Source organism: Scylla paramamosain, chromosome 47 (assembly GCF_035594125.1).
Source record: "Scylla paramamosain isolate STU-SP2022 chromosome 47, ASM3559412v1, whole genome shotgun sequence".
Taxonomy (NCBI): Eukaryota; Metazoa; Arthropoda; class Malacostraca; order Decapoda; family Portunidae; genus Scylla; species Scylla paramamosain.
The window spans coordinates 3,477,501-3,492,500 of record NC_087197.1 but is presented as its reverse complement, the minus strand read 5'-3'; the positions used below and the strand labels follow the sequence as shown (position 1 = coordinate 3,492,500).

General features: G+C 43.5%; 1 protein-coding gene across 8 annotated transcripts in view; it reads left to right on the top strand.

The window, feature by feature from the left end:
* The window catches only part of LOC135095059 (filamin-A-like), a 125,722-nt gene that overhangs the window by 44,539 nt on the left and 66,183 nt on the right, over positions 1-15,000 (top strand). For 7 of the 8 annotated variants that reach the window (XM_063995714.1, XM_063995712.1, XM_063995713.1 and 4 more), the window contains 12 exons: positions 1,310-1,510; positions 2,274-2,411; positions 2,828-2,964; positions 3,425-3,545; positions 4,162-4,352; positions 4,926-5,141; positions 5,473-5,635; positions 6,189-6,413; positions 11,980-12,546; positions 13,680-13,883; positions 14,254-14,418; positions 14,901-15,000. The exon at positions 14,901-15,000 is cut by the window's right edge and continues 73 nt beyond it. In XM_063995714.1, coding sequence (XP_063851784.1) covers positions 1,310-1,510; positions 2,274-2,411; positions 2,828-2,964; positions 3,425-3,545; positions 4,162-4,352; positions 4,926-5,141; positions 5,473-5,635; positions 6,189-6,413; positions 11,980-12,546; positions 13,680-13,883; positions 14,254-14,418; positions 14,901-15,000 — 2,428 coding nt within the window. The remainder of the gene's footprint in view (positions 1-1,309; positions 1,511-2,273; positions 2,412-2,827; positions 2,965-3,424; positions 3,546-4,161; positions 4,353-4,925; positions 5,142-5,472; positions 5,636-6,188; positions 6,414-11,979; positions 12,547-13,679; positions 13,884-14,253; positions 14,419-14,900) is intronic. The other variant, XM_063995715.1, reaches the window with a different exon arrangement.

The window sequence follows — 15,000 nt, the reverse complement described above, 5'->3', positions numbered from 1 at the left end:
CAGATAGACACTAATTGTATGTAGTATGTAGCTGTTTATGTATGTGTGTAGAGATAGATAGATACATAGATAGATAGATAGATAGATAGATAGATTGATGGCTGTAGATATGAAGCTATAAACACATAATAAATACACATAAAAGATAGATTCACACACACACACACACACACACACACACACACACACACAGATAGATAGATAAGTAAAAGTTGTATAGTTATAGAAATTTTTTGTATAGTTCATAGAATAGTACTCATCATAATGTTCTCCTCCTCCTCCTCCTCCTCCTCCTCCTCCTCCTCCTCCTCCTCCTCCTCCTCCTCCTCCTCCTCCTCCTCCTCCTCTAATTTTTTTTTTGCATGTTTTTTTTGTATTTTTTGTTTATTTGTTTATCTGTTTGTCATATGCATGTGTGTCTAACAATTGTATTTATTTATATATTTGTTTATTTATCTTTTTTACTGTTATTATTATTATTATTGTTATGATTATTATTATCATCACAACTCTTAATTACTTTGGTTCCATGGAAAATAATATGATCTTTCTATGGAATCAAATATTATCATTGTTTATTCTCAACACTCCATTTTTTTTATCACTTCCTCCCAATTATGTATTCACTTGTGTGCATTATTGCTATCATTTTCTGGGTTGCCTCTATTTACAATATTCACCATCTTCTTATTTGTTCTCTCTATTTATTTCCATTCTCCTCTACTTGTTATTATTATTTTATGGATTGCTTCTATTTATTTATCTTCTCTACTTTTTCTCTTATGATTTTCGGACTTCTTACCATCCACACACTTTACCTCACACTGACTCACTCTCACACGCACCATAATTGCTGCCCAACAACCCCACACAAACACACCATCACCCTTGCAAACACCTTAACCTAAACCAACACCCTTACAAACACCACAAACACACCCCAACACTTCTCCAAACACCACAAACACACCCTAATACTCTTTCAAACACCACAAATACATCTAACACCCTTCCAAACACCATAAACACACCCCAATACCTTTCCAAACACCACAAACACACCCTAATACTCTTTCAAACACCACAAATACATCTAACACCCTTCCAAACACCATAAACACACCCCAATACCTTTCCAAACACCACAAACATCCCAACACCCTTCTAATAACAGACGCACAACACTACCCTTACATATCTTTCCCTCGGCACCCATTCGCACATCCTCCTGGCCGGTGGCGCCCCCCTCCCCTTTCCCTGGGCCGCCCCGCCTCACCAGCGCGCCCCTCTCCTACCTTCGCCCCTGCAGATGCTGGCCGTGGCACCCCAGAGGTCATCATTCTCGACCCGGCCGGCCACAAGAACACGGTGCCAGTCAAGGTGCGGTCGCTCAGTGATGACACGTACCGCTGCGAATACGTGGCCTCGGGAATCGGTCTACACTCGGTCAACATCTTCTTCGCCGGCCAGTCCATCCCCGGCAGCCCCTTCGGTGTCAAGGTGTCCCCTGGTGAGTGGCAGGTGGTCAGGTATCAGCACATTAATACAGTAAGGTTGTTCATTGTAAAGATACACTAACCTCTACAGCAACACTGCACTTTTCTCCGGACAACCCTTCCTTGTGTTGTCTCGGAGTTTGTCAGGGAATGGAAGACTAGCACTATTAATTCTCTAGACCATTATAGTGAAGTAAAATGGTTTATTGATAGACTGGTGGATGGATGGATGCTTTTATTGACAGATTTAGTTTGTGGATAACAGGGGACTTGTACATCATTCTCATTTCTCAAGACCATTATAGTAAAGTTAAATGATACAAATAATAATGAAAAAAAAATTTGTTGATCATATTATTATTTCAAAATGCATACTCACACCAAGAATGTGAGATTAGCCAAAGCATAGAACAAGAGATACTTAATGGGTTCAGGTTTAAAAGAGTTATAGAGATCGGAAGGAATTAGTTCTGAAATAATGGTGGATGATTGAAACAGACTCAGTAATTAGGTAGTCAGTGCTGAGTCAGTAGAGAATTTTAAAAGAAGATTAGACAAATTTATGGATGAGGGTGACAGGTGGAAATAGGCAGGCATGTTCAGTACAGGGACTGCCATGTGTAGGCCTAATGGCTTCCTGCACCACCCCTTGCATTCTTATGCTTTGATGTTATTTTCTTTATATATAAAACCAAGAAATTTCCACGTTATTTCTTCCTGGATTTAAAGAAAATGGGAAGAAATTATATTCTGTTCCCCTTGTTTCCTGTGGTGCAGTGTGTGATGCCCGCAAGGTGAGGGCATCGGGGCGCGGACTGCAACCCAGCGGAGTGAGGGTGAAGGATGCAGCTGACTTCAGGGTGTACACGGAGGGCGCCGGGGAAGGCAACGTGGAGGTCAAGGTGATCGGCCCAGGTCAGTGTGGGGAACTAGACTTTTTGTGAGGTCGGTGTGGGGAATTTTAGTCCTTTTAGGGTCAGTGTGGGGAGTTTTAGTATTTTTTTGTTCAGGGCAGTGTATAAAGTTATGTTTTTTGAGTAGGTCAATACTTGAGTGTTTTTGGGGATTGACCTGTCATCTTTCCGCCCTTCAGTCCATCACAGCATTTCCTTCACTCATCTTCCTCTTACCTTTCCAGATCGTACCACCACCTTCCACTCCCCCAACCTCCCATCCTCTCACCTTTCTGTCCTTCAACCCATTACGACATTCCCTTCTCTCATCTTCCTCTTCCCTTTCCAAATCATAACACCACCTTCCGCTCCCTGACCACTCCCTAACCACACCCCTTCACTACATCTTACCACACTCACTCCCCTTTGTGTCCCCAGGTGGTGTGCATGAGACCATAAAGACCAAGCAGATTGATGCCTACACTTTTGAATACACCTACCAGCCCAAGAAGGAGGGACGCTATATTGTCATGGTGTCGTATGGGGGCCAGGAGATCCCCAAGAGTCCCTTCGAGGTGCGTCAGGGTGCCACTTGTAGGGGGTGTTGGGCTGAGCGAGGCTGGGGGGTGAAACGTTGTATGGATGGATGGATGTTTTGACAGAAGATTTAGTTTGTGGATAATAGGGGGACTTGTTGAGCTGAGTGGAGTTGGCAGGTGAAATGTGTGTTTTTTTCTAGAGGTTTTGTTTATACAGTGGTGGATAGATGCTTTGATTGACTGTTGCCACATATATAAAAAGTGTTTTGTAGAGAGTGAACTTGTAACTTCCAAACCATTGTATTAAAAGCATTTCACCATAGAATATTATTCTCTTAGAATGACTTAATCTTTAATTTCTGACAACATATGGATGAGATAGGAAGCAAAGGATATTACAGTCAAAATGCATTGTAGGGAGTGGGGACAGGAGATTTACATGGATTTAATAGATGAATAAACTTTGTACAGCTTAACTAATGTTTGCTTGGCACAGGTGAACATTGGCCCCTACAAGGAGACCCGCATCAGAGCCTATGGTCCTGGTCTGAAGGGCGGCGTGGTGGGCTACCCAGCACTCTTTACTGCTGAGACCAATGGGGAGGTCGGCACTCTAGGTCAGTCCCCCCCACTGCCTCTCTTGTGACCTTGTATTCCTCTGACTGTGACCTGTGTGTGTTTGTACATACTTCTCTTCTGTCTGTCTTTTTCCATTTATGTTTTATTCTATTATGTTTTCTTATTTTCTTTGTTTGTTGTGTTTTTCTTCCTTTTTGTGGCGTTATTGCTCTGACTGACCTGTGTGTGTTTCTTTGTACTTCTCTGTCTGTCTTTTCCATCATTTACGTTTTATACTATCTCATGTTTTCTGATTTGCTTTCTGTTGGTTATGTTTTTCTTCCATTTTGTTACTTTGTATTGGTCTAACTGTGACCTATGTGTTTGTTTGTACTCCTCCTCCTCTGTCTATCTTTTTACATTCCTTACATCTTATACTATCTCATATTTTCATATTTTCTTTGTTATATTTTCTTCACTTCATTCTCCCTTTCACTCTTTCACACCCTTCAAGACACCATCCCTCCTCTCCCTCTCTCACACACACTGTCACACACCCTTCAAGACACCATTCCTTCCCTCACTCCATCCTTACACACTCATGGCCACTCACACCATCATAACACAGCATTCCCCTCTATCCATTCCGCACTCACAGCCTCTCACACCCCCCAGGCTTCAGCATTGAGGGACCGTCACAGGCCAAGATAGAGTGTAATGACAATGGGGATGGGTCAGCTGATGTCCGCTACTACCCAACTGTGAAGGGAGAGTATGCCCTGCACATCCTATGCAACAACGAAGACATCCCTGGCTCACCCTACATTGCCAACATCCTACCACAGACTGACTACTACCCTGAGCTGGTGGGTGTTGTGTGGGTGTGTGGCTGTGTGGGTGGTAGGGGGTGTAGTAAAGGTGTCAAGCTAATGGTGGGTGAATTATGTGGGTGTATGGGTGGGAGTGGGTGTGGCAAGAGTGCCAGCTAATGGTGGGTGACAAAATGAAGTTCAACCTCTTCTTTGTCAGGTGAAATACAAGTGTCATAGGTACCTTTCCTCAGTCCAGTGTAAAGGATAGGTTATAGCATTTGAAGGACAGGAAATAAAGGTTAAATTAGAGGTAATAGTGTTCGAAAAGCAAAAAATAAGGTTAAATCTTTTCTTTGTTAAGTGAAGTGCAAGTGTTACACCTCTTCTTAGTCAGATGTAAAGGAGAAGCTATAGTGTTTGGAGAACAGAAAATAAATCTAAGAGGTTATAGTATTTGAAAGACAGAAAATAAAGTTAACCTAGTCTTTTCCAGGTGAAGTTCAAGTGTCACACCTCTTCTTAGTCAAACGTAAAGGAGAGATTATAGCATTTGAAGGACAGAAAATAAAGTTAAGAGGTTATAGCATTCAAGAGACAGAAAAATAAAGTTAACCTCCTCTTTTACAGGTGAAGTGCAAGGGTCCTGGACTGGAGAAGAACGGGGTGGTGTCCGGCAAGACAGTGGACTTCCAGGTGGACACAAGGCAGGCCGGCGATGCACCCCTGGATGTGACGGTGATTGACTCTTCCTACCAGCAGGTGCCCCTCAACGCCAAGGACAACGGCAATGGTCTCTACGACTTCTCCTACAGACCCACACGAGGCAACAAGCACACTGTCCAGGTCTGTGTGTGTGTGTGTGTGTGTGTGTGTGTGTGTGTGTGTGTGTGTGTGTGTGTGTGTGTGGAGGGTTGGAGTGAAGGTTTTCTGTTTTTTTCCTTATACTTTTATCTTTTAAGTGTTTGAGTTGTGAATATCCTGTTTGTGTGTGTGTGTGTGTGTGTGTGTGTGTGTGTGTGTGTGTGTGTGTTTGGTGTGGTGTGGTGTTATAGTGTAAAGGACTTGGGTTAGTATTGTCTAGTTTTATCCTTTATACTTCAATCTTGCAGTATTTCATGTGTTTCCTCACCACCACCCTCACATCCCACCCTGTGACACACACGTCCCCACACAGGTGAACTATGGAGGAGTGGCCACAGAGAACTCCCCTTACCGCGTGTTTGTGTCCGAGCCATCCGTGCCTGGGGCCGTGAAGGTGTTCGGGCCAGGTGTGGAGAGGGGCGTACGCTCAAACACACCCACACACTTCAACATCGATTGCCGGGAAGCTGGGCCAGGTAGGGAGTGGTGTGTGTGTGTGTGTGTGTATGTTGTAGCATATAGAAGGTGGAGCTATGTTTATGCTACTCCATCTTTCTATCTCTCATTGTGTAAATCTTGAAGTCATGTATTGTCTTCATGAACCACTTCCCTTTTCACTCCATTCATATTTCTGTTACCGTGTGGAAAACTGTTCATTTTTATATCTTTTCTGTAGGTTGTGTGTGTGTACTGTGCTGTGTAAAGCCTAACTTTCTCTTATTGTCTTGATATGAAATTATTGTAGTTTCATTATTGTAATCTACACACTAGCTCTTTATGTACGTAGATCCCCTTTTCTCACCTTTCCCTCCCCACTAATGAGTGTTTCCATCCAGACACACACATCCAAACACCACACCACTTCCCACAACACCTCACTAATCACCAACAGACATCCCCAAGCACCTCAGACACACACCCAAACACCACGCCACACCCCCAAACCCTTACTAAACACCAACAAACACAAACACCACCCTACACTCAACAACCCCTCACTAAGCAGCTGCACTCCTCCACCCCACACAGGAGAGGTCCAGATCGCCCTCACAAACGCACAGGGCCAAGACATCCCCATCGACATCAGAGACAACCGCAACGGCACCTTCACTGTTGACTACCTGACCCCCAGCCCCGGAGAGCACCGCGTCACCGTCCTCTATGCGGGTGCCGAGATCCCCCAGTCTCCCATCGTCGTACCTGTGCAGTCCAATGTTGACGTGACGAAGGTGAAGGTGGACGGACTGGAGCCAAGTGAGTGGCTTTGTTTACGTTGTCGTTTTTTTTTTTTTTTTTTTGGGGGGGGGGGAAGGGGGTGATCATTGTGTTGAGGGTTTTTTTTTTTTTTTCTCTCAAGTGTTACAGGTTTTATTTTCAGTGGTCTTTTTCAGTGGCTAATTTTTTATTTTGTTTTTTATCTATTTATTCATTTGTTCTGGACAGAATATCTTAATGTGGTTTTTAAGTTGTTCTTTTTTGTATTTATTTTTAAGTGTCAGAAATGTTTACTGGTTATTTTTTACCATATGTAAAATTTTAATATATTAGTTACGGAGCTTCCCGTCTCTGTGTAGGTAGGCTGCTTTGTCTTGTGTGGGATGTTTACACCTGTTTATTTCTTTTCTCATGTACAGAAATGTATGATTTTTGTAAAGGATTTCATTACAGCATAAGGTATTTGGCTTCAATGGTACATTTTCCTAATTTGCCACATGTTGAGGATGGAACATTCATTAATATTTTATGAATCCTTGTATACTCATGAGTGAGAAATTTCCCATGGAGAATTTGATGATAATCTTTTGTCTCTGTGATGCAAGGAGTGTGTTGTCTTATGGCTGTGTGTGTGTTTGTGTGTGTGTGTGTGTGTGTGTGTGTGTGTGTGTGTGTGTGTGTGTGTGTGTGTGTGTGTGTGTGTGTGTGTGTGTGTGTGTGTATCCCATATTCAGAAACGCTTTGCTCTCACCACAACTATTTCCAAAGGCCACAGAGATGATTAGCTGTGTTCACAAGACTGTTTCTCCTGTTACTATCAAAGAAATCTTGTTAATCTGTTACTACAATCCTAAAAAGAAAACTTATTAACCCATGTAACTTCAACTAGAGCCTTTTGAATGTAGTGGAAGTGTGGCACAGAAGTGTTTCAGAACATAGTGTGTGTGTGTGTCACTGATGAACCAGCACCCACCACAGTGTTGCCGTCACCAGCCAGTGTTACAGTGTGTCTCCGTGGTGGTGGAGAGACATGAAGGCTCTCACATCACTCCCAGCTGCCTCCCCTTTTTGTTCAGCCTCCCCACCAAAGACCCTCCCTGGCTGCCTCCCCAACCCTTCATTCCTTCTCCCAATCCCTCCTTCCCTTTGTTTAGCCTCAGTAACTTGAATTGTCTCCCCTTAACCCTTCTTCCTAGTTCCTCTTTGCTTCATTCATCGTCAGTAACATAAATCTATTCCCCGACCATCTCCCCTACTCGTAATTTTCCCTCCTAATTCCCTCCTTCCCTTCATTTAACCTCAGTAACTTGAATCTCCACCCCTTAGCTCTTCCTCTCAGTCCGCCTTCCCTCTGTTCAACCTCAGTGACTGATATCCACCACCCAGCTGACTTGTAGCACCTTTCTCCTCTCCGAGTGCTGGGCAGAGGATTGGAAGGGATGGAGGGATGGTGACAGTGCTGCTAGGTTTGGCCATAGGCTGTGGGTTGAGATGCTGTCTTTAAAATAAGGCAGAACATAGAACAAAATGTGTAATAGAGAAGAACTTACACTGTAAAAACCCCAGCCTGACCTTGTGTTCTGTACTGGCTACAACATTGCCAAGTGTAGGGGCAGGGTGGGTGTTAGAGGTGTCAGAGGGAGGAAGAGGGACTGGGAAGGAAGGAGGGAATATTCACATCTGTGGGATCACCTGTGGGAGTCTGTACAGGGAGGATGAGATGGGTTGACTGATTTAAGCCTTTCAGCACCAGACACTTTCTGAGCCTCACGAAATCACCTATTATTAATTACGCAAGAGGTAAATGTAGATATAATGTTAGTTGACGAATAGCAAGAGATCATTTTTAAAGCATTCATTACAACTAAATCATGTTAACCCTTTCACTGCAACACAACACAATTAGCAGCAACAGAAGCAATGCATGAAGTCTTTACAAGCATTTACAACAAAGTAAGCAATGAAAAAGAATACATTTTGCAATTCCTTTCCAGCTAAAAAATTGAATGTGGCTGCAGAACAAGTCAGGATGTCTCAAAGTGATTGGTAATTAGGGAAAAGTGTACCAAGTGGCAGTCAGAGGGTTAATACACTTGTAATGGTTGAGTGAAAGTGAGGGAAGGCACCAGACATCCCAGTCATGAGGCACAGGAGGGAAGGAAACAGCACAGTAACCCACACATCTCTCGTCTTCCCTTTCAGTGTCTTGTAAGTGGTAGGCGAGGCGGTGGTAGGTCCCGGTAGGCCCAAGTCAGTGGTAGGCTGCAGCTGTAGGCCGTGTTGCTAGTGTTGCTTGTCGCCCCTGTGTGTGTATGTGTGTGTGTGTGCGTGTGTTGACTCGCTGTGGCAGGACTGTGCTGGTTGTGTAGTGCTTAGCTGTACCCTCGGCATTTATTTATACATATGCTTTCTTTGGTTTTATTTGTATGTGTGTGTGTTTCTAGGTTTGTTTTTGTGTTTAGCTATGTTTGTATATGTTATGTCTTTATTTATTATTTTTTTGTTTATATAGTTTATGTATTTCATTTATTTTAGTGTTTACAGCACGTTAGTTATTCTTATGGTTTTCTTTGGTTGATTTTTATAGTCTTTTATCTGTTATTTTACTGTGTCTGTATATTTTTCTGTGTCTGTACGTATATATTAAGTATGCATTTATTTACATGTTTACTTTCTGTATGTAATGTTTAGTTGCCACTCTGAACACAGGGAGCAACACACAGGCCACCTGGTGTACATGTGCCACACTTCACTCAAGCACCTCACTGGGCCTTTTTCCTCTCTAATTTTCTTGCCCTTGGCCGGTGCCGTTCCTACACTGAAAAAAAAAAGTATAGAACATTATCATCACAGCAGTCACAGAGGCAGGGCACAGCTACCTCACAGACTCCCACAGACTCCATTACATCAAGATACACATTAACTTGCCCTCACATTTATTTTTTCATTAATTTCTGGGGACATGAGAGTGAAGAATTACTAGTATCATTTCAAACACAGAGACAGGGCAAGAGTACATTATAAACTCCATTGCAACACACATTGACTATCCCTCATATTTACTTTTTCGATCATTAGGAACACCAGTGCTTCATCAGTGCTTTGTATCTTATTTTTGCTGTCCTTGGCATAGTCACTGCTAACCTGTGCTGCCGTGACGTGTGCTGCAGATGTGTGTGTGCGTGTGTGTATGCTGCAACAGACATCACCAGGCCAGGGGGTGTGTTGGTGTGTGAGGCTTGTGTTCTCAAATGTTCTGCCATCTTATCACAGTTCTTAAAAGACTGATGGAAAGTACAGATTTCCAAGGAGGCTTTCATGATTCTAGTGGTGATTTAACATGTTCTCTGCATCACCAGTGGCCAAAACACCCATGAAAATTTGGGTAATCATCTCTGTGGCCTTTGAAAACAGTCCCTTTGAGAGAACAATGATCAATCTCTGTGGCCTTGGAAAACAGTGATGAGAGAAGCAGGCATCTAAGAACACAGCCCAGTGGACCACATTCTGAAACACTTCTGCGCTGCACCTCCACTACTTTCAGAAGGCTCTGGTTAAAGTGACACAGGTTTTCAGGGGTGTTTTTTACATTTCAAGTGACAGATTAACAACATTTCTACATTATGAACAGGAGAAACACTCTTGAGAACCTGGTTAATCATCTCTGTTGCCTTGGAAAATAGTCGTGGTGAGAGAGCAAAGTGTTTCTGAATACAGGCCAACGTGTCATGGAGTCCTGGGGTGTCTGTGCTGCCTAGTGTTTGGCTCGCAACACACTGCCTTCACTGCTGCTGCTGCTGTGTGGCGTCCAGGCCTTGATCACACACACACACACACACACACACACACACACACACATACATACACATACAAACACACAGGATGCACACTTCAGTCCCAGGTCTTGTGTGCCTTTCACTGGCAGGGTCAGGTTTGTAGGGCCTTTATTCATGTTCCATTGTTGTTTTGTTTCTGATTTTTCTTTTATTTTTACTCTGGATAATGTGGAAGGTCTATATTGCAGGATTTTCTGTGTAGGGTCTTGTCATTTTCATGTTTTTTTTCTTGTATGTGAGAGTGATGGATAGTTGAGTCTCCTGTTGGTGAAGACTGGTTCTCTCCCCATTGAGGCGTGGGTGCTGAGGTGTGAGGCAGGGCTTGTGTGTACGAGTGGTGGCTTGTTGGTGTTGTCATCAGGTACACTCAGAAAAGTATCAGTGCACACTTCAGGCTAAACATTTTGAGACCAGCGATGATAAGTATTGGGAAGGGAGACTGCCGAGATGCCAATGTTGATATATAGAGATGTGTTTTGACCACTCTGATTCCATGTTTCCAATTACTATATAGAAGCACCTGTGTATTGATCCTTTTTATCTTGGCTGTATACTCTTAATGCAGCTCTGTGGTCACTCCAGAATTGTCAAGCACACCCTACACTGATAGTTTTTGGAGTGTATACCTTGAAAAGACAAGACAAATTTGTGGATGAAGGTCTAGATTTGTTTTTCCTTACATTCTCACAGCGTTATAAGTTTGTGTGTTTGTGTGTATGCTGTCTTACCTTCCTTCATGGGGGAACGTGAGATTGGTTTACAGATAGAGACATTCATTTACTAACCGTCTGTTTACAAATCTTTATTTCTACTGCTGGTTTCCATGAGGTGTGTTCCATCCTCCACCAGTCAACACACGGGCCACAAGCAACACAGTGTCACATAAGGAGGGCCAGGGGGAGGGGGGGTGGGAGAGGGTCAGTGCACAACCTTTACAACTGCTACTCTCAACACATGAAGAGCATAGAGCCGTGAAACAAAGCCAGTGACCATCTTCGGAAACACTTCTGTCAGCACTTCCACTGCTTTCAAAAGGCTCTAATTGAATTGGCGCAGGTTTTCAAGGGTGTTTTTATGTTTCTAGTAACAGATTAGCAACATTTCTGAATAATTAACCAGAGAAACACTCTTGAGAACCTGGTTAATCATCTCTGTAGCTTTTGAAAACAGTCATGGTGAGAGAGCAGAGCGTTTCTGATAGTTTCTGGTCCTTCCCCTACCCCAGCCACCAGTCCCAGCCCCTCCCAGCCCTCACAACACCCACACACAGAAGCCAAAGCCACATAAACATTGCTGCCTGTTTGTGTGGCTTACCAAGTGGCTTTTTGATGTTTTCAGCCTTAGTGATCATTGTCTGCCAGTTGTGTGTGTGTGTGTGTGTGTGTATGTGTGTGTGTGTGTGTGTGTGTGTGTATAGATGTATTTATTCAGAGGGTGTGTGTGTTGTTTGCTTGTGTGTTCTTGTGTCTTTTGTTGTTGTTTGGTGCATGTTGGTGTTGGTGTTTTGTTGTTGTTGGCAGGTGATGTAGTGTGTGTGTGTCTTAGAGAGAGAGAGAGAGAGAGAGAGAGAGAGAGAGAGAGAGAGAGAGAGAGGCCAAGGAGTGAGGAAAAAGGATTATGAGAGAATGACAAAGATACAGAAGTAAAGGAGGAAGGGGAATGTAAGAGAGAGAGAGAGAGAGAGAGAGAGAGAGAGAGAGAGAGAGTCGTGGTGAGTGGTGAGTGTGTGGTGGGGTCGGGAGGGGCTGACCCGCTGCTCACCACAACAGCCGCGCCCATCAACTCCCTGCAGCAGTTCAGGGTCATCACACAGGAGGCAGGACGTGCAGACTTCGCTGTGTCCATCACCTCCCCCTCCGGCATGCGGGTGCGCGCCCACGTCGTCCCCACACACGAGGGTTACCTGGTCAACTTCACACCAACGGAGCTCGGCGAATACCTCCTCTCCATACAATTCGGCGGGCAGCCCATCAGCTCTGTGCCCTACCGCTTCACCTGCACGCCGGGAGCCAACGCTGCAGCTGTGAGAGCGTGGGGCCCTGGTCTGGAAGGTGGTATGGTCTGCCGGCCAGCCGAGTTTGTTATTGACACTCGGGAGGCAGGACAAGGTGGGCTGGGCGTGACAGTGGAGGGCCCGTGTGAGGCGGCGATCAACTGCAGGGATAACGGTGACGGAACGTGTGCCGTGGCCTACCTACCCACGGAGGCTGGCCACTACACCGTCAATATCACCTTCAATGAGCGCCACATCCACGGCTCGCCCTTCCACGCCTACATCGCCCACGACCAGGACATGAAGCAGATCAGGGTGACGGGCAACGGCATCCAGCCCCACGGTAGTCCTCCTGCCCCTCCCAGCATGGTGTGGCACTCCCCTGGCACTCCCCCGGCACTGTTACCACCCTGCAGTGCCTGGCAGAGGAGTGCTGTAGTGACTAATGTTTGGATGTTGTGTTATTTTGTTTATATTTGCAGACCTGTTTATTTATTTAATATTTTTTTCTACTTCAAGTTTATTAAGATGTTTGATTCTTTTCTCTCATTTTTATTAATTAATTATTTTTTTATCAACTGAGTCCCATTTTCTTTAATCCCAAGCATGCCAGACTAAAGAATTTAAGTTTTACCTTTCCTTCCTCACAAAGGCTGAGGAAAATAGGAGAGTGTGAGCTAATCCTGGGTGTATATATTTGGTGTTGACAAAAGGAAGAGCTCAATTTCAAACTCTAAAAATTATTATTATTTTTTTTGTGATTTGTAGTGTGATGTTTTAATCTACAACTTTTTAATAGTGTTACGTAACAATTTTTAAAAATTTATTTATTTATTTATTTATTTTATTTTATTTATTTATTTATTTATTTATTTTTTATTTATTTATTTTTTTTTCTAGTGTAACATTTTAGTCTCTATTTTTTTTAAATGTGTCGTAGTGTGACATTTTAATCCATAGATTTTTTAATGATCTGTAGTTTGATGTAACAGTAAATATTTTTTTTTTTGTGTGTGTGTGAATTTTTAGTGTAACATTTTAATCTATTTTAATCTATGTTTTGTAATGTGACATTTTAATCTAAAATTTTCATTTAATGATTTTAGTTTGGCACAGTGATTTTTAATGAGTGACTTTATTTTTACTCCTGCTTGTGATACTTAGTTCTCATTTGACTGATAGTGTGGTGGGAGTGATGCACAGCGAGGGAGTGTGTGTGTGTCACTCCCCTGGCTTACTATGTGCTAGTCTCTTATGCTGTGTAGGTTGTATTAGTGTGTATAACTGGTACAATTTTACGTATACCCTTTATAAACACGATAATCAAATGAGAAACCAAAAGAGCAATCAAATGAGAACCAAACACACATACATATATACATACATACATACATACATACTCTAACATACATATCCTATCACTTCATAACACACCAGACTCTTACTTACCTGTTACTCACCTCATCTCCCCGCCAGGTGTGTTCATCGACTCGCCCACGGACTTTGTGGTGGACACGAGGGCGCTGGCCAACCTGAAGAAGGAGGCCAAGGGGGGCACAGGCACTGGGGAGGGCAAGGTGATGTGTGTTATTACCAACCCGTCAGGCACACGCACAGACTCCTTCCTCAAGCCTCTCACGGATGGGACTTACAAGATTTCATACACGCCTTTTGAGGAAGGTTCGTTTTTTTGTGTGTGTGTGTGTGTTTTCTTCTTCTATTCATATGTGTGTGTTTGTGTTTAGTTGGATTTGTGTTTAGTATTTGTGTGTTTGTTATTTTGTCTTCTTTCTGTTTCTCTTCTTTGTCTCCTTTTGTTCCAGTGTTATTTTTCCTCTTCATGTGTGTGTGTGTGTGTGTGTGTGTATGTGTGTTTAGTATTTGTGTGTTTGTTATTTCATCTCTCTGTTTCTCCAGTCTCTATCTTCTTTTCCTCCTTTGTTTTGTTTTTCTCATCCATTCTACCTGTCTTCCATCTTTTCTCTGTGTCTTTGTCATCCCCTCACATCCTGCCTCACATCGTGCCTTACTAACTGACCTTCCCTCACAGGTCGCCACACCATTGACCTCCTGTACGATGGAGTGCCGGTGCCTGGATCGCCTTTCACTGTCAATGTGCGCCGCGGATGTGACCCCAAGAAGTGCCAGGCGTATGGGCCGGGGCTGGAGCACGGCCTCGTCAACCAGGTCAACACCTTCACTGTGGAGACCAAGGGTATGTTAGATTAGGTTAGGTCATGTTGAGTTCGGTTAGGTTAAGTTAGGTTAGGTTAGGTCATGTTGGGTTTAGGTTAGTTTAGGTTGGATTTGGGTCAGGCTTAGTCAGGGTTAGTTCAGGGTTATTGGATGTTTGTGTGTGGAATGTGAGTTTTATCCCATCTTATCTGCAGTGTTTTCTTCTATATTGTGTTTTTAATAGTGTTTGTTCACTGGAAACTCTTAAATTTAGATAGGGTATAAATTTATAATTTTTTTTTTCTGTTATCGAGTTTTTTTTTCTGATTGAATTCTACTCATAAACCAGTACACTTACTTATCTCATTCATTTATAACATCTAGTAGTCTGCACCCAGTCCACCACAAACACCAACACACACCACCTAAACACCCACCAACACCACACCACCCCAACACACACTACACACCCCCCTAGGAATCACCAAAACACCCAGCACTCACTGTTCCACCACTCCCCAGGGGCCGGCACAGGAGGGCTGGGGCTGGCAGTGGAGGGGCCGTCGGAGGCTAAGATGACGTGCAAGGACAACAGGGATGGCTCCTGCACTGTGGAGTACGT